Source organism: Gobius niger (assembly GCF_951799975.1).
Source record: "Gobius niger genome assembly, chromosome: 5".
Taxonomy (NCBI): domain Eukaryota; kingdom Metazoa; phylum Chordata; class Actinopteri; order Gobiiformes; family Gobiidae; genus Gobius; species Gobius niger.
Window position 1 is genome coordinate 3,180,656 of NC_136856.1, and position 20,164 is coordinate 3,200,819.

The 20,164-nt window shown below is 44.0% G+C and overlaps 1 protein-coding gene across 1 annotated transcript in view; it reads right to left on the reverse strand.

The window, feature by feature from the left end:
• Window positions 1-20,164, reverse strand: part of fat2 (FAT atypical cadherin 2) — a 223,921-nt gene that overhangs the window by 194,525 nt on the left and 9,232 nt on the right. Inside the window, exon 2 of the mRNA XM_079556143.1 lies at window positions 13,113-13,424. Within this exon, the coding sequence (XP_079412269.1) occupies window positions 13,113-13,424 (312 nt within the window). The remainder of the gene's footprint in view (window positions 1-13,112; window positions 13,425-20,164) is intronic.

Consider the following 20,164-nt stretch of genomic DNA (forward strand, 5'->3'; position numbering starts at 1 on the left):
TCTCCTCTCCCCTAATGCCACTCTCCTCTCCCCTAATGTCACTCTCCTCTCCCCTAATGCCACTCTCCTCTCCTCTCCCCTAATGTCACTCTCCTCTCCCCTAATGCCACTCTCCTCTCCTCTCCCCTAATGTCACTCTCCTCTCCTCTAATGCCACTCTCCTCTCCCCTAATGTCACTCTCCTCTCCCCTAATGTCACTCTCCTCTAATGTCACTCTCCTCTCCCCTAATGCCACTCTCCTCTCCCCTAATGTCACTCTCCTCTCCCCTAATGCCACTCTCCTCTCCCCTAATGCCACTCTCCTCTCCCCTAATGTCACTCTCCTCTCCCCTAATGTCACTCTCCTCTCCCCTAATGCCACTCTCCTCTCCTCTCCCCTAATGTCACTCTCCTCTCCCCTAATGCCACTCTCCTCTCCTCTCCCCTAATGTCACTCTCCTCTCCTCTAATGCCACTCTCCTCTCCCCTAATGTCACTCTCCTCTCCCCTAATGTCACTCTCCTCTAATGTCACTCTCCTCTCCCCTAATGTCACTCTCCTCTCCTCTAATGTCACTCTCCTCTCCTCTAATGTCACTCTCCTCTCCTCTAATGTCACTCTCCTCTCCCCTAATGTCACTCTCCTCTCCTCTAATGTCACTCTCCTCTCCTCTAATGTCACTCTCCTCTCCCCTAATGTCACTCTCCTCTCCCCTAATGTCACTCTCCTCTCCTCTAATGTCACTCTCCTCTCCCCTAATGTCACTCTCCTCTCCCCTAATGTCACTCTCCTCTCCTCTAATGTCACTCTCCTCTCCCCTAATGTCACTCTCCTCTCCTCTAATGTCACTCTCCTCTCCTCTAATGTCACTCTCCTCTCCCCTAATGTCACTCTCCTCTCCCCTAATGTCACTCTCCTCTCCTCTCCCCTAATGTCACTCTCCTCTCCCCTAATGTCACTCTCCTCTCCTCTAATGTCACTCTCCTCTCCCCTAATGTCACTCTCCTCTCCCCTAATGTCACTCTCCTCTCCTCTAATGTCACTCTCCTCTCCTCTAATGTCACTCTCCTCTCCTCTAATGTCACTCTCCTCTCCCCTAATGTCACTCTCCTCTCCCCTAATGTCACTCTCCTCTCCTCTAATGTCACTCTCCTCTCCTCTAATGTCACTCTCCTCTCCCCTAATGTCACTCTCCTCTCCCCTAATGTCACTCTCCTCTCCTCTAATGCCACTCTCCTCTCCCCTAATGTCACTCTCCTCTAATGTCACTCTCCTCTCCCCTAATGTCACTCTCCTCTCCCCTAATGTCACTCTCCTCTCCTCTAATGTCACTCTCCTCTCCCCTAATGTCACTCTCCTCTCCTCTAATGTCACTCTCCTCTCCTCTAATGTCACTCTCCTCTCCTCTAATGTCACTCTCCTCTAATGTCACTCTCCTCTCCCCTAATGTCACTCTCCTCTCCCCTAATGTCACTCTCCTCTCCTCTAATGTCACTCTCCTCTCCCCTAATGTCACTCTCCTCTCCCCTAATGTCACTCTCCTCTCCTCTAATGTCACTCTCCTCTCCCCTAATGTCACTCTCCTCTCCCCTAATGTCACTCTCCTCTCCTCTAATGTCACTCTCCTCTCTTCTCCCCAATGTCACTCTCCTCTCCTCTAATGTCACTCTCCTCTCCCCTAATGTCACTCTCCTCTCCCCTAATGCCACTCTCCTCTCTTCTCCCCTAATGTCACTCTCCTCTCCTCTCCTCTAATGTCACTCTCCTCTCCCCTAATGTCACTCTCCTCTCCCCTAATGTCACTCTCCTCTCTTCTCCTCTAATGTCACTCTCCTCTCCTCTAATGTCACTCTCCTCTCCCCTAATGTCACTCTCCTCTCCCCTAATGTCACTCTCCTCTCCTCTAATGTCACTCTCCTCTCCTCTAATGTCACTCTCCTCTCCCCTAATGTCACTCTCCTCTCCCCTAATGTCACTCTCCTCTCCTCTAATGTCACTCTCCTCTCCCCTAATGTCACTCTCCTCTCCTCTAATGCCACTCTCCTCTCTTCTCCTCTAATGTCACTCTCCTCTCCCCTAATGTCACTCTCCTCTCCTCTAATGTCACTCTCCTCTCCCCTAATGTCACTCTCCTCTCTTCTAATGTCACTCTCCTCTCCCCTAATGTCACTCTCCTCTCCCCTAATGTCACTCTCCTCTCCCCTAATGTCACTCTCCTCTCCCCTAATGTCACTCTCCTCTCCCCTAATGTCACTCTCCTCTCTTCTAATGTCACTCTCCTCTCCCCTAATGTCACTCTCCTCTCCCTAATGTCACTCTCCTCTCCCCTAATGTCACTCTCCTCTCCCCTAATGTCACTCTCCTCTCCCCTAATGTCACTCTCCTCTAATGTCACTCTCCTCTCCTCTAATGTCACTCTCCTCTCCCCTAATGTCACTCTCCTCTCCCCTAATGTCACTCTCCTCTCCCCTAATGTCACTCTCCTCTCCCCTAATGCCACTCTCCTCTCCCCTAATGTCACTCTCCTCTAATGTCACTCTCCTCTCCTCTAATGTCACTCTCCTCTCCTCTAATGTCACTCTCCTCTCCTCTAATGTCACTCTCCTCTCCTCTAATGTCACTCTCCTCTCCTCTAATGTCACTCTCCTCTCCTCTAATGTCACTCTCCTCTCCCCTAATGTCACTCTCCTCTCCTCTAATGTCACTCTCCTCTCCCCTAATGTCACTCTCCTCTCCTCTAATGTCACTCTCCTCTCCTCTAATGTCACTCTCCTCTCCTCTAATGTCACTCTCCTCTCCTCTAATGTCACTCTCCTCTCCTCTAATGTCACTCTCCTCTCCTCTAATGTCACTCTCCTCTCCCTAATGTCACTCTCCTCTCCCCTAATGTCACTCTCCTCTCCCCTAATGTCACTCTCCTCTCCTCTAATGTCACTCTCCTCTCCCCTAATGTCACTCTCCTCTCCTCTAATGTCACTCTCCTCTCCTCTAATGTCACTCTCCTCTCCTCTAATGTCACTCTCCTCTCCCCTAATGTCACTCTCCTCTCCTCTAATGTCACTCTCCTCTCCTCTAATGTCACTCTCCTCTCTTCTCCCCTAATGTCACTCTCCTCTCCTCTAATGTCACTCTCGTCTCCCCTAATGTCACTCTCCTCTCCTCCTCTCTCCTCTCTCTCCTCTAATGTCACTCTCCTCTCCCCTAATGTCACTCTCCTCTCCTCTAATGTCACTCTCCTCTCCTCTAATGTCACTCTCCTCTCCTCTAATGTCACTCTCCTCTCCCCTAATGTCACTCTCCTCTCCTCTAATGTCACTCTCCTCTCCTCTAATGTCACTCTCCTCTCCTCTAATGTCACTCTCCTCTCCTCTAATGTCACTCTCCTCTCCTCTAATGTCACTCTCCTCTCCCCTAATGTCACTCTCCTCTCCTTTAATGTCACTCTCCTCTCTTCTCCCCTAATGTCACTCTCCTCTCCTCTAATGTCACTCTCGTCTCCCCTAATGTCACTCTCCTCTCCCCTAATGTCACTCTCCTCTCCCCTAATGTCACTCTCCTCTCCTCTAATGTCACTCTCCTCTCCCCTAATGTCACTCTCCTCTCCTCTAATGTCACTCTCCTCTCCCCTAATGTCACTCTCCTCTCCTCTAATGTCACTCTCCTCTCTTCTCCCCTAATGTCACTCTCCTCTCCTCTAATGTCACTCTCCTCTCCCCTAATGTCACTCTCCTCTCCCCTAATGTCACTCTCCTCTCCTCTAATGTCACTCTCCTCTAATGTCACTCTCCTCTCCTCTAATGTCACTCTCCTCTCCTCTAATGTCACTCTCCTCTCCCCTAATGTCACTCTCCTCTCCTCTAATGTCACTCTCCTCTCCTCTAATGTCACTCTCCTCTCCTCCTCTCTCCTCTCTCTCCTCTAATGTCACTCTCCTCTCCTCTAATGTCACTCTCCTCTCCTCTAATGTCACTCTCCTCTCCTCCTCTCTCCTCCTCTCTCCTCCTCTCTCCTCTCCTCCTCTCTCCTCCTCTCCTCCTCTCTCCTCCTCTCTCCTCCTCTCCTCCTCTCCTCTCTCTCCTCTCCTCCTCTCCTCCTCTCTCTCCTCTCCTCCTCTCTCCTCCTCTCCTCCTCTCCTCTCTCTCCTCTCTCTCCTCTCCTCCTCTCTCCTCTCCTCTCTCCCCTCTCCTCCTCTCTCTCCTCTCCTCTCTCTCCTCTCCTCCTCTCTCCTCTCCTCTCTCTCCTCTCTCTCCTCTCTCTCCTCTCCTCCTCTCTCCTCCTCTCCTCTCCTCCTCTCCTCTCTCTCCTCTCCTCTCCTCCTCTCCTCTCTCTCCTCTCCTCTCCTCTCTCTCCTCTCCTCCTCTCCTCTCTCTCCTCTCCTCTCGCTCCTCTCTCTCCTCTCTCCTCTCCTCTCTCTCCTCATCTCTCTCCTCTCTCCTCTCCTCTCCTCTCTCTCCTCTCCTCTCGCTCCTCTCTCTCCTCTCTCCTCTCCTCTCTCTCCTCATCTCTCTCCTCTCTCCTCTCCTCTCCTCCTCTCCTCTCTCTCCTCTCCTCTCTCTCCTCTCTCCTCTCTCCTCTCTCCTCTCCTCTCCTCTCTCTCCTCTCTCTCCTCTCTCCTCTCCTCTCTCTCCTCTCTCCTCATCTCTCTCCTCTCCTCTCCTCTCTCTCTCCTCTCCTCTCCTCTCCTCTTCTCCTCCTCTCATGGTCTCCTCCTCTGGCCGAGACCTCACAGTCCGACTCTCTCCTCTGTAATCCCCGCCTTGTGGCCCGCGGGCGTGGGCATCTCCGCAGCTTAGCCCGGGCCTGTAGCGGCGTGCAGCGGCTAAAGCTAACGCTGGCTAAAGCCGCACTTCAAAGACTGCACCGGTGGCGAAAACTGTCAGAAATCAGCAACAGAGACACCCCAGGGAGCTGCGGGAGATCTGACCCAAAACTGACAACTCACGTGTCAATCCAAAGCCTTCGGGTCAAACATGTTCCGTGTAATAATCGCTGGTGGAGAAATGCACATATTTGAGTTTTGCACGAGCTCAGAGGAGAGATTAGCTCCAGACGATGTGCTTTTGTGTTAGGATTGTGTGACTTAAACGCTTTGGCTGCAGAAGACTCCACTCACACACTTTAAACTTCAATATTTCACACATGAACAAACAACAAGTGTCCACGTGTGAGATTTACAAACTAGCTCAGCGGCTAACAACTCAAAGCTAAACAAAAACTGAGCAGAGTTTCAGACAAAACTGCTGCACTTTCATCATTTTCTTTCTTTTTTTTGGTGCATTTACTTTTTAAGTTTTAACCATATTAAGATGCTGTTTCCTACATGGACAAACCTCGAGTAGTATTTCTCTATATTCACACAATTGTGAGTAATCATCAGGCAAAGCTGTTGAATTTCGCTGTTTCTTCTTCTACAGAGTCAGCGCTTTGTTCTGTACTTCCTGGATACCATTGCTTCATTGCTAAAACTCTGTCCTCGACGTTTTAGTAGCCCATAATCCAACATCATATCGTTCTGAGCCACTCAAAGTGTGTTGATTACACTGTAAACCATGCTGTAGATGGAAACTGAAAGATAAAATCAAAGTAGGGAGACCGTGTGTGGTTGTAACACTTTTTGCTTCAGCATCTGTTGAGTTCTCAAACTTTTATACAAAGAACCCACATTTAGAAAATCAGAGACCTCCTGAGGTGATGTCAAATAAGTGGTGGTCCCGGTAGTGGGGTGGGTTGTAACACATGCTGGGGTAAGTTGTAACAGTTAAACAAAAGAAATAAAAACAGAGGCCACGTCATGTGATCTGCATCAAAAGAGGTTTATCTAAAGAAAAGAACCATCCAGAACAACTCAGTTTTACATGGCAGATCCCATGAGCCTTTGCAACTGATCTGACTGACTTCATCAGATGCTTTTTTTTTAAACATTTGAAGGCACCTCTTCAGTCTTTCTTTTCCACTGTCATTCTACTGGCATTCTGTAAAAGTATTAAAATCAAGAAAGTGTCATTAGTTGTATGTGGGGGGGATGGTTGTTACTAGAGTGCGGATCAGGCCGTTTTTTTATGTGCGAGCCCGGCCCTCGTCTCACAGAGCAGTGCTCAAATCCGAACCGAGCCCGCTAAGCATTTAGATATTTGTGCCCGAGTCCAACCGAGCCTGACACAATTAAAATCACAATATTGTCATAAGCCTCCGGGGCTGTGCCCTCCCACTTTTATCCATGGCTCACGAGACACGTCTTTCCCCTCTCCAAAGACACGCTGTAAACTTTCTGTTCTGAACTTATATTAGCTGATGATTGTTCCACATTTTGCCAGATGAATGAACAGAGACGTCATGCAGGATGCCTGTGCGTAAAGTCTCCCCTTGATCTCGAAGTGTTTGAGCCAAAACATGTAACGCATAAAGCAGGCAGCGGCGAGCGGAGAGGAGAGTGAGGACGCAACATCCCCCCCGCCGCTACTGCTTAGCCGTCCCTATTATCGCCCTGATGTGTCCGAGTCCGACCCAAGCCCGAACATAAGTTCTGAATATTTGTCCGAGTCCGACCGAGCCCGTCGGGTTCGTACGGGTTGCAGCGCTCTAGTTGTTACAATCCATGCCCCCCCATCCCGTCAGCCATTGTTCAGCTGCATCAGCATAATGGTTTGAGATTAGCAGGTGAAATGTGCATCACATTTTACCTGAGAAACAACAATTTAATCTAATGTAAGTCATATGGTTTTATGTGCAATAGTATAAGCACTAAACAAAATATAGTCTTGGTCAAAAGATTACATTTCTTACCTCAAAATCATTTTTTTCTCTATAGAATCTGAATTAACCTGTTTATTACCTGGACAACCTCCATGTGTGATCAGGGAGGAGGTGGGTAAACACTGATATGAACATGTCTCATCCCTGAGAGGTGGAACTGGTGGCGTTAATACTGTCCCCATGTTACAACCAGACCCGCTCTCCCCTAAATGTAAAGTCAAAGTCTTCACCAGCTCTAGTTCATTGTTATTTCTACTTTTACTGGAGTAACATTTCCCCACGAGTCACTGCACTTTTAGTCAAGTGATGAAATCCTGTTTTGCTGATGCCCAGCCTCGTATTCTCCTGATAAAGTCAACATCTGGGTCCAACGGGGCAGACGCAGACGACACACTGGCCTTACAGTTGTGGTGAAGTCGACCCTGACCTCGGCTAATGCGTCTGACCCCGGCTCTTTCAGCGCCGTGACCTTTGCCCTCCGCCTCCTCCTCGCTCCAGCGGTTCTTCGAGCTCTATTCTCTCGACGGCTCCTTGTTTTGACACACCTCGGTTCTGCTCGGGCGCTCCTGCACAGACTTGTACCAGTGCATTAGCAGATATTAACCATTTTTCTCTTTTTTTCCCTTCTCTCCTCAGACAAAGTGGCTGTGGCCGCGGGGAGCCGGCGACACGCTGGGAGACACGCTGGGAGACTTGTTAAAACAGCTTCAGTCGGCGGCGCTTTGTGTAAACGGCCCACCGGGGGCCCATTACAGGCACCAACTTCATCAGAGCTTTTTATTGGCTTGATTCGGAGAGGGGGGGGTGGAATTTCACTGCTGCATTTATTACAACTGCAGCGCTTTATTTCCACTCACGAGTTCAGGACAAATCACACATAAAAGAGGCTTATTTAAACTTTTGTGCGTGTTCAGATTTCGGTCACACTTCGGTCTGTTCCTCCGTGGAAACTGTACACACGGGGATTTGTAACTTCAAACACATTTTTCTCACTTTCACCCACAGGCACCACATTTTCCACTCTTGCCACTTGGATTTTGAAGTTTTGTCCTGAAGGGCTTTTCAGTATCTCATTCCTGGTTTGACTTATTGTGCTTTGACAAGTTAAAGTCAAACCCCTCTTGCATCACAGCGTCGCTATATAAAGCAACCGAGCAACAGAATGTCATCTTTCAATCACTGAAGAAATATGTAGTTACAGTTTAACCCAGTGATCCCTGTCCAGACCTTCAGCTTTTGGTCAGGAGATGAATAATATAGAATGGACTGAAGTAGAATAGAATAGAATAGAATAGAATAGAATAGAATAGAATAGAATAGAATAGAATAGAATAGTATGGCATTGTCATACAGTGATGGCAAATGCTAACACATTGAGTGCCAAAAACGGAAAAAATATTTTTTGCGTTTTTTTAAAAAATTATTATTACAAAACTAGACACTCTAATACACCTTGTGTGTGACTGAAGAGAAATAAATGACAATTAAAATCTTGTGAAAAGTCAGGATCTGGACATTTTATATATATTATTGTGTTTCTTTTCTCTTTTTTCGTCTGAGGGGGCGACACTTCTCTCTCGCTCTGGAGCGTTTGACAAAGCAGAGCGGCTTCACATGGAAGGATCGAAACAGTTGAGATGCAAACATTTCTCTGAGTTTTTAAATGGTTAAAATCGGTCCAAGGACGACTGAGAAACATCCTGTTAAAGTCTTCAATCCAGAACCAGGCTGTTTAAAGGCACACGGCATAAAAAAAGATCGAGAACACGCGTGTTTCATGTTGTTGTTGGAAATTGACTTGAAATAAATATATTTAGGCATTTGCCTCTTCACATAACGTTAGTGTCCGTCCAGAGAGGAGAGAGGAGGGAGGAGAGAGGAGGAGAGAGGAGGAGAGGAGAGAGATGAGAGAGGAGGAGAGAGATGAGGAGAGGAGGAGAGGAGGAGAGGAGGAGAGAGGAGGGAGGAGAGAGGAGGAGAGAGGAGGAGAGAGGAGGAGTTAATCAGATGGAGAGTGTTTCATAAAACCCCATTATCTCCATTTCTAGAAGAAAATCAGTAATTTTGATCCAAAGTAGCCTCTGTTAAACTTAGATGAACTAGACCAAATGCACTCATGAAGGCGGTTTGTAAGAGGTAAATTCAACAGGAGGCGACTTGTGTTTGCAGTTCTTTACGCACTGAGAGTCGGTGAAAGTCGAGTGTATTAATGAGAGTCGGTGAAAGTCGAGTGTATTAATGAGAGCCGGTGAAAGTCGAGCGTATTAAGTTTCAGAATCCACTAAACCGACAGCGCCTTGTTTCTCTGGAACACGTCTGTTATCGAGAGCATCGTGTCACTTTCTCCCTCGGGAAGAGCCACAGATAACATCACATCACGCTCAACAATGGAGCCTTTCTCCAGTCTGTATCCACGGGAGGAAAGATCTGACGCTGCAAAAACATGTCCTGGGTGTTTAAGGAAACATGCAGGATCAGCCTCCATTCCATCAAGAGGTGGAAGAAGAAACAAATGCAGATGAAAATGGTGTGAATTAACCTCTTAACTCCCACCTGAACATGTTCTCTCCAGTTCTCCAAATCCTCCAAATCTAAAAGCTTCTTCAAAATAGCGACAAAAAACGAGAAGAAAATGAGGATGTAAATTGACAAAAATGGCAAAAATCCAGCAAAAAGTGACAAAAATCCAGCAAAAAAAATGACAAAAATCCAGCAAAAAGTGACAAAAATCCAGCAAAAAAGACAAAAAATCAGCAAAAAAATGCCAAAAAAGAGACAAAAATCCAGCAAAAAAAGACAAAAATCCAGCTAAAAAAAAAGACAAAAATCCAGCAAAAAAGACAAAAAATCAGCAAAAAAATGGCAAAAAAGTGACAAAAATCCAGCAAAAAAAATGACAAAAATCCAGCAAAAAAAGACAAAAATCCCTCCCCAAAAAAAAGGCAAAACAGTGACAAAAATCCAGCAAAAAAGAGACAAAAATCCAGCCAAAAAGTGATCAAAATCAAAAAAGTAACAAAAGTGCCATAAAAAAGTGACAAAAACACATAAGGGAAATAAAAAGTGACGATAATGGCAAAGAGGAGAGAATGCATTTGGTTTTGGCGGGTGGTAAGAGGTTAAACAGAGTACAGGACGACTTTGACTCAGTCTGTCTCATTACAAGTTAGAAAATAAATCTCCATTTGAACTTGAAAGACAATGTTCCTCTTTTAAGCAAAAACTCTTCTTCCACTGACGACAAGTCAAAGTTATTAGACTAAAGGTCAAATATTCTTAATTTAAAGTACCACACATGCAGTAATCCAAATATCCCGTGATAAACGTTACCGTGTTAGTTTGGATTTAACTCTGGGATTAGACCTGATTGTTCAGGGCGTTTCCGTCTGCAGCCATGAAGAGCTCAAACATAAAATAATCCACAACCAATCATCTCACAGCGGGACCAGAGGAGCAGCTCGAGGAGGCGCATCGTCCCGTTTAGGAAAAGGGCCTTTTGTCAGAACGCCTTTTCTATACAAGAGACAATCTACAATGTGGAAAGACTGGCTGAGAAAAAGCATCTCCTGTTAAAAATAAACCAGTTTGATAAAAGACTCAAACAAGAGCAGACATCAAAGAGGACTAGCTGTAAAGTTTAACATAATCAAACCCATGACCCCCAAACATTCTGGAGTCTGGTAAATAAACGCGGTCCAAGGAAAGTGGAAGAATTACCACTAACAAAAAGTCTATAACTGCGGCCAAAGAGACTGGAGCTCCATCCCAGCAAACATCATGCAGACTGTTTAAAAACCATCTGAAGAACTGGTTCATTACAGTCACGCAGTCTTTAAGCTCTTACCACCCGCCTAAACCAAATGCATTCTGTCCTCTTTAGCTATTATATAGGCCTGTGTAGCACCCCATTTGAAAGCTAAGACCCACAAAACTGATCTTTTTCCTCGCGTTGTAGCTGTTTTTTTCATTTTTGTGACATTTTTGTGACATTTTTGTGACATTTTTGTCACTTTTTGTCACATTTTTGTTGAATTTTTGTCACATTTTGGTTGATTTTTTGTCATTTTTTTGTCACATTTTTGTTGAATTTTTGTCACATTTGTATTGCATTTTTGTCACTTTTTTATTGCATTTTTGTCATTTTTATCATTCTTTTTGTTGAATTTTTGTCACATTTTTGTTGAATTTTTGTCACTCTTTGGTTGAGTTTTTGTCACATTTTTGTTGCGTTTACATTCTTGTTTTCTTCTCATTTTTTGTGGCTATTTTGGTGCTTTTTTCCCCAAGAAGCTTTTTGATTAGGGTAAAACCAAACTGGAGAAAATGGGATCCGGAAGTTAAGTGGTCATACATTAAAAAATGGTGAAATTGTCTGAACTTATACAGCGCTTTTCCACCAATATGAGTCACTCAAACTGCTTTACAGCCGGGATCCACTCACTCATACACCAGTGCACGCAGACACTGGAGACAAGGAGGGTCAAGTGTCTTGCCCAAGGACACAATGACTGTGCATCTTCAGGAGGCGGGATTCCAACCCTGACCTTCCGATCATTAGACAACCCGCTCCCGGTGACACTCTGACACTTTTATTGTTTTGTTTCCACTGTTTTGTTTTTACCTCATAGTGCAGTGACTGTCCTACTTTGAATTGTATTGCACTGACCTTGTTTGTACATAAACCCTGACAGAAAATGACTCTGAACCCACATTTCTGCACAGATTTGGCCTTTTAAAGGAATGTGGTCCTAAACCTTTTCAGTTTATTTGTTGTTTTCTATAAAAGCTTTACTCGAAACATGTTTGTCTCTCTCTGTTGCAGATTGAAGTTCTACTTGGAACCTTGTGAACCTGTTACTTTCAGGGGAATAGGTTTAGGAACAGCAAATGTGATGTAAGTTGTGTTTAACTTACACAGATCTTACACATAGCTTTACAAACTAGAAGGTCTTGGCTTTCAAATTAGGCACCACACTGGTATATCGGCTGTAAGGACTCGAGTCAATACGCTTTGAGATTTGGATATGCACAATCACTAACCCTAAAGGTCTCATTATGCCTCCCACACGGACCTCGCAGACATGTCAGGTTTAATCCCACCTGAAGATGGCAGGAAACAGTTTAAAGATGACCTCGCACCGGGATTTTAGGTTTCTGGTAAGTTTTCTGGAATAATAACTTACACCCAGCTACATTGGCTCAATTGTTCCAATACTGGACTTGTTACAGAACTTTGGACTCCGCCCTTTTCATGGTTCAATCCATGCAAAATGAACTTTTATCGCGATGAACAGAGACAAATGTGTCAACTAGTCATGTGCACTGTGTAAATATTTGGTAAATATTCCCCCGCTTTCACTGTAAAAAATAATGGGACTACTGCAATACTGTGTCCGGTTTTCATTACAGGAGCTTTACCTGATTGTACAAAGAAACAGGGTCACTCAAACTTCAAATTGCTATTTTCTGGTCCAAACTCATCTCAAACTTTTCTAATGCATTTACAACATCAACATTCGTCACAGGGACTGAGTTTAACCTCTTCTCACCTGCCAAAACCAAATCCATTCTCTCCTCTTTGCCATTGTTGTTACGTTTTTATTTCCCTTATGTGTTTTTGGCACTTTTTATGGCACTTTTGTTACTTTTTTGATGCATTTTTGTCACTTTTTTTTCTGGATTTTTGTCATTTTTTTCTGGATTTTTGTCACTTTTTTCCTGGATTTTTGTCATTTTTTTTCTGGATTTTTGTCATTTTTTTTCTGGATTTTTGTCATTTTTTTCTGGATTTTTGTCATTTTTTTCTGGATTTTTGTCATTTTTTTCTGGATTTTTGTCACTTTTTTCTGGATTTTTGTCACTTTTTTCTGGATTTTTGTCACTTTTTCCTGGATTTTTGTCATTTTTTTGCTAGATTTTTGTCACTTTTTTGCTTGATTTTTGCCATTTTTGTCAATTTACATCCTCATTTTCTTCTCATTTTTTGTCGCTATTGTGAATTAAGATTTGGAGAATTTGGAGAACAGGAGAAAACATGTTGGTGGGAGTTAAGAGGTTAAACCAGGTTTCACAACTTTCAGGAGGAAAACTGTCACTTCTACTAGCCTGACATTTTATGACTGTTTAAAAGGCTTTAAATCCAGTGTTTTTTGGATAAATGTCTGCTTTTACCATATACTAAAGGACAAAACACATTTTATTCCAATAACAGAAAATTAAAATAAAAATTATGAACTCGTCCCTGTGAAAGATTATGATGCTACAAATATGTTAATAAAGTTAGGAATGTTTGTACCTCAGCTAACATTATCATTTCCTCTTCCTATTCTGACCAGTCCTGACTCCCCCGCATGTGTCCAGTAAAAGCCGAGTGTCTGACCTGTTTTGGGCTCCACAGTGAAGAACGCCCTGTGCGCCTCCAGCATGTCGTACGTGATCTGTCCCTCCGAGGAGCTGTCCACGTCCCGGGCCTGCACCTGCGCCACCGACCTCCCGGTGGCGCTGTTCTCGGCCACGGAGGCGAAGTACATGGGCTGGCTGAGCTCCGGCGCGTTGTCGTTCACGTCCATGACCTCGATGTAGACGTGAGACCAGGAGGTCAGGGGTTCGGTTCCCAGGTCTGAGGCGTAGACCGACAGCCAGTAGTGCGGGGCGGACTCCCGGTCCAGGGGGGCCGTGGTGCGGATCACGCCTGCGGGTCAGAACGTAACATCAGTGACATCATCTCCTTAACTGCAACCCCCGACTGAACCGAGCACATTCTCCAGTTAGGCTTTACCCAAATCTAAAAGCTTCTTGGAAAAAATAGCGACAAAAATAGAAGGAAAACAAGGATGAAAATGAACGAATTAAAAAGTGACAATAAAAGCAATGAAAATGTGATTCAAGAGACACATATATAGGAGGTGGACAGTTTCACCTCAACAGTAAACTGGACCAACACCCTGAACCAGAAGGACCAAAGCCGCCTCCACCTTCTGAGGAGACTGAGGTCCTTTTTTATTTTTATTTTTTTTAATAATATTTTTATTATTTTTCTTTTAACTTCATTAGTTGTACATGGGAAATGATATTGGTTAAAACATAGAACAGATACAAAAAAGGAAGAGCAAACAAATGGAAAGAAAAAAACAACAACTAAATAATAAGAAATATGAAAAAATAAAAAATAAAAATAATAATACTAATAACACAGTCACACACATTCTCTCACATACAGGTACAGACAAAGGCTAATTCATGGGCTATGGATACGATTCGTTGTACATATGTATTAGAAAGATTAAGTTGGAGGTTGCAGAACACATTGTTTTAAGGCAGACAGATATGGATTCCACTGGACATAAAAAGCATTTAAGTTTCTGCGCAGCGTAAACTTAATTTTTTCAAGTTTTAGAAAAAAAAGAAAATCATGAACCCACTGTGTATAGGTGGGTGGCAGGTGATCTTTCCATTTGAATAAAATAATTCGACGGGCCAAAAGTGAGATGAAGGCAATGGAGTCTGACTCAGCTTTAGACAAGCCTGGAATGTTGGAGGCACCAAATATGGCCAATAGGGGGCATGGTTGTAATGACTTATCAAGTGCAGAATTTATTAGTGTAAAAATATTTTGCCACAGGAGGTGAATTTTTGAGCAGGACCAGAACATATGAACATGATTGGCTGGAGTAGCACCACAGCGATTACAGTTTGGGTTCACATCGGGAAAAATCCTCGCTAACTTCTGGTTGGTCCAAAAACAGCGGTGCAGAATTTTACATTGCATAAAGGACTGTTTGGCACAGACAGAGGAGGTGTGGACTCTATTGAGAATTGAAAGCCAGAGGTCATCATTGAGGGTCACACTGAGCTCAGTCTCCCATTCACTTTTTAGTACGGAAGACCCAGATTTGTCGTTTTGTAACATTTTGCTGTATAGGGTTGAAATCACACTCGTAAATGTTTGTGGTCGAGCTAGAATGAGGTCACCAGGATTTTTTTGTGGAGCGTTGGGAAACTGAGGGACCTTTTTTGACAAAAAGTCACGTAGTTGTAAATAACGAAAAAAGTCACGGTTGGGTATATTAAATCTAGTATGGAGATTGGTGAATGAAATAAATGTATCGTTCTGATATAAATCAGCAAATGATTTAATGCCCAAGTCATCCCACTCAGCAAAAGTTTTGTCTGATAAGGATGGTTTAAAAAGGTGGTTTGAGGAAACTGGAGCTTTTAGAGAGAAAGATGTCCAATTAAAATGTTTTTTACATTGGAACCAAATTTTGACAGTATTTTTGACAACAACATTCTTAGTATATTCAAATGGGGGAGGTGTATTAGAAAAAGTTAAAGCTGACAGGGATGAGGGCCTGCAAGATGATGAAAAAGAAAAAAGTCCGCACAACTAAGTAGCTCCCAGAAAAGTTATTTAATGACTTACACCGTGTAACGTTTCGGGCCTGAGCCCTTCCTCAGACAGGTGTCTGAGGAAGGGCTCAGGCCCGAAACGTTACACGGTGTAAGTCATTAAATAACTTTTCTGGGAGCTACTTAGTTGTGCGGACTTTTTTCTTTTTCAGCTTTATAGTCCACTTTGGTCCTGCACACTATTCAGACTGGATGTGCGTGTTTTTTCTTCTTTAACGCCCTGCAAGATGATGCCTCCAGCTGTAGCCATGAAGGGGCATCGGCTCCCGGATGTTCGTAGAGCCAGTGGACTATTGGTCTGATGTTTGCAGCCCAGTAATAATACTGAAAGTTTGGTGCGGCCATACCTCCTGTCTTTTTTGGTTGTTGCAAAGTGGTCCATGATATTCTGGGGGGCTTGCCATTCCAGATGAAAGTTGTGATAATGCTGTTTAGTTTCATGAAAAATGATTTTGGGATAAAGATTGGTAGACACTGGAAAAGATATGTAAACTTGGGTAAAATGTTCATTTGCACAGAGTTAATGCGGCCTGCAACAGAAAGGGGGAGAGATGACCAGGACCTCAAATTGGACTGAGGTCCTTTTATGACTCTGTGGTGGCCTCTCTGTGCTGGGCCCCGGGCAGCACAGAGAGGGACAAGCACAGACTGAGCCAGCTGGTCAGGAGGGCCAGCTCCGTCCTGGGCTGCCCCCTGGACTCTGTGCAGGAGGTGAGGGACAGGAGGGTGTTAGCCTAGCTTACCTCCATCATGGACAACACCTCCCACCCACTGCACGGGACTGTAGAGGAGCTGAGCAGCTCTCTCAGTGGCAGACTGAGACACCCTCAGTGCAAGAAGGAGCAGGTCCTTCAGCCCCACTGCTGTCAGACTGAACAACAAGACTCTAAAACAACATTGTCACTTTTTTCTGGATTTTTAACTTTTTTTTTGCTGGATTTTTGTGACTTTTTGCTTGATTTTTGTCTTTTTTTTTCGCTGGATTTTTGTCAATTTTTGCTGGATTTTTGTTTTTTTTTTCCGCTGGATTTTTGTCAATTTTTGCTGGATTTTTGTCTTTTTTTTTCGCTGGATTTTTGTCACTTTTTGCTGGATTTTTGACTTTTTTTTGCTGGATTTTTGTCACTTTTTGCTGGATTTTTGACTTTTTTTTGCTGGATTTTTGTCACTTTTTGCTGGATTTTTGACTTTTTTTTGCTGGATTTTTGTCACTTTTTGCTGGATTTTTGACTTTTTTTTGCTGGATTTTTGTCACTTTTTTTTGCTGGAAATTTGTCACTTTTTTCTTGATTTTTGACTTTTTTTTGCTGGATTTTTGTCACTTTTTGCTGGATTTTTGACTTTTTTTTTGCTGGATTTTTGTCACTTTTTGCTGGATTTTTGACTTTTTTTTGCTGGAAATTTGTCACTTTTTTGCTTGATTTTTGCCATTTTTGTCAATTTACATCCTCATTTTCTTCTCATTTTTTGTTGCTATTTTGAATTTAGATTTGGAGAATTTGGAGAACAGGAGAAAACATGTTGGTGGGAGTTAAAGAGGTTAAACCAGGTTTCACAACTTTCAGGAGGAATAATCTCTGTATCTGCGTCACTTTATCAACTTGACTGTAAAGCCTTTTGTAGTCATTGTATAAAAGATGCCTCTACTTAATATTACATTTTTTTCCCCTGTCTATCTAGCACACCCTGAGTGTTTGTAAGAGCTGAATGTAACGTGTAATGTGAGATCAATAAAGGCTTATCTTTTCTTAAACTGACAAAAAACTGAAAAAGTGGCAAAAATTGATCTAAAACGCACGGCAACAACACAAGGAAAAAGATCCATTTAGATCAGTTGTGTAGGTCTTTCAGTTAGTCTGGCCTATAGTAAGTGCTTTATTGTCATTGTACAAGCGAACAACGAAATAGTGTTCAGGTGTTAGTCCTGAGCCGCTGCGACTGAGCCGCGCTGCCTCTGTGGGTCAACCTGACCCTCACGACCTGCTCTCTGTCTCCTCTGATCCTCTGAAACGCTGCAGCGCCTCCTGGGCTTGTCCCTGTTTCAGAGCATGGTGTCCTGCACTGGTCAGCTCCACCTCCTCCCGCTCCTCCTTCCTCCTGCACAGCTCCCTCCGCTCCACAACAGTCTTTCACCATCTCCTCGTTTGTCCCTTTCTCGTTTCCTGTAGCGCCTCATGTGACGCCTACTCTGGGCCATTTTGAACTCTCACAGTAAAAAACCCACCAAACCTCCACAAAACACAGCAACGATGTACACAAGTAAAAACGATGACCATCCAGAAAACGATGTGGAGAGGCTGTAAGCTTTTAGATTTGGGTAAAACTGAACAGGAGAAAATGCACTTGGTTAAGGTGGGGGTAATAAAGGCTTCCCACATCTCTACACACACTTAGAGTCACATTTCAGACGCCTGTTCTTTAGGTCGGAGTCATTATGAGCATTGGAACATGTCACCTATATTCAGTGATCTGGTCCATTATACCAATGGTTCTCAATCTTTTCTTGTGTTGTGGACCCCGTGGACCCTTCACTGGTCATCCGTGTGACCTCTATCTCAAGGGTGTCCCAGTTTAAGTTATTGTTTGTAAAGAAAAACTAAATCATTTCATTGCCCTTTAAATGAGAGACACAGTCAGTCCACCTCATTTTACTCTATCATGTTCTATTTTCTGATATAACTTTATTTGTTGTGCCTCCCCCTATAGTTTTACTCATAAGGTCTATGTTTTATGTTGCACTGGAGAAGATTCCTTGTCCGTGAAACCTTTCGGGAGATTCGTATTCTGAAAGTGAAGCTGTAGCGCAGCCGTAAACCACCCAAACAGCCCCTGGTGACAGTGCTTTAAAACCGAAATGAGAAGGTCGTGGGTCAAAGATTATTTCCTCGGCCTGAGGTGCACCCGGCGGCGAGGTATTTTTATGAATGGAAAACAAATCTGCAACACCAGGTCCAACCTTGGAACAGAAAATGCATCTGTTATTAAAGGAGTGACATAATTATGCTCATATTGGTCGACTTACGTTTAGATTTCATTGGTAAATACTGAAAAAACGACTTAATATGGCTTTTACTAATTCACTGGGTGGGAGTTTCAAAATAAACTTCAGCTTGAAAAACAAACGAAGGCTTTGCACTCCAGGACAAATAAACAGAGGGGTTTTCATCACAGTCAAAACTCAAAATAATGAGGTTTAATTGCCACAGGAAGTTTCAGACCAGCCCATTATAAAACCCCATGCAGACAATTAGCCATGTATTTATGCCCAAATTGATTAAAATTTGACTAATTGCCTTGTTTCTCACTGAGGAGTCCCGACAGAACCTGACTTTCACATGCAGGACCTGATCTTTTAAGGTGAAAAGGCCGATCGCTAAAGGGCCTGGACACTGGTTCAATAAATCAATTAAACAGTTGTTTTGTCCAGCCCTCAGACACGTCCTGTGTCCTGTGACGCTCCGACACGGGGTGGAACAACTCAAAAACCCAGTGGGAGGAAAGAGAAACCTCGGGGAGAAGCACAGAGGGAGAGATCCACTCCCCTGGACGGACAGACTATAGACCCTGGAGTCCCTCTGCAGACGGGACAGGACGAGCTGGAGACTCGAGTTACCGCTGCCAATGTCTCTGAGACGTCCCCTGGAGACAAAGCGAGTCTCCGGGTAGTCTCGATTTCAGCGGAGACTCCATGAAGACTAGAAAAAGTCTCTATGAAAGAGAGATTCCATTTGAGTGGTATCTGACAGGTCTGCAAAAAGTAAATATCAAGAATTGGCTTAAAGCAGAACTAACTAACTCTGGCCCCTAGAGGACATAAGCACAACTGCAGGTGTCGTAGCAAGTTACGATTTTTTTACTTATTAATTGTCCGTGAGAGTAAATCCTACACTTACAGAAAACTTGGCTGTAAAAACTGTTTAATTGGCGCTAGCCTACAATTAGCTTTGCCCGTTAGCCTGTTAGCTTCTTCTTCGTGATTCCCTTAGTCCCTTAGTAATCCGGTCCGCCAAAAAGAGATCAAATACCTGCTAAAGTTCTGTGAGAAATAGTGTCAGCAGGTATGGGGAATGTTATTATGTATCTACTATTTGTTTATTAAAAACCTGTGTAGAAAATACAGTATTTCGTACAATATATGGCAAATTACAGTTTAATTTGGGTCGCCGGTTGTCATCCTAGGGCAGGGGTGTCCAAACTTTTTTCATGGGGGCCGCATACTGAAGCGTACACAGAGTGAAGGGCCATAGATCGGTGGTTAGTGCCGCAAAACCTTTGACTAGCAGAGGTTTAAATTGCGCCCCACACCTTTATTTCTGCTCAAAACCTTCATGCAGCTCAGTCTCGCAGTAAAAGGTTAGTTGTTTGGTTAGAATTGTGTAGAATTATTACATTTCAAATAAAAAGGACTATCTCTGATGATGTGTCCCGATTCAGCAAGAAGGCAGAGGGCCACCAAAAATTGGTCTGAGGGCCGCATTTGGCCCCCGGGCCGCACTTTGGACACCCCGTCCTAGGGTAATGGCGGGCCCCAAAGCCGTACCACTTAAGAACCACAGACGTAAAACATTAGCATTTGCAGAAAAAAATATGAACTTTAGGTTGCTATGGTGAGGTGCGGCCCTTGGTGTTTTGGCGATGATGAAAATTGGCCCTTCACGACACAAACTTGCCTACCCCTGCCTTAGTGTGTATATGTGACTCTGACCCGGTGGCAGACAAGTTGCAATTGTGGTTTTCTGTCCAGAGACACCAGGGGGAGATGAAGGACCCTCCAATCATCCCATTAACACTTGTATCACCCCCACAGGGACTACGGAGAGGATTTATTAAGGTAAACACGTTACTTAGTGCTGGTTTAAGAGTACTTGAGAAAATGTATCTTGTGTATCATTTAGACTTTTTTCCTGATCTGACTCAGGCTGGACGATATGGACCAAAAGTCACATCCTGATATATTTTGGTTGAATATCGATATACGATATATATCCCAATATTTTTTTCACAAAGTGAGAGCTTTGAAAA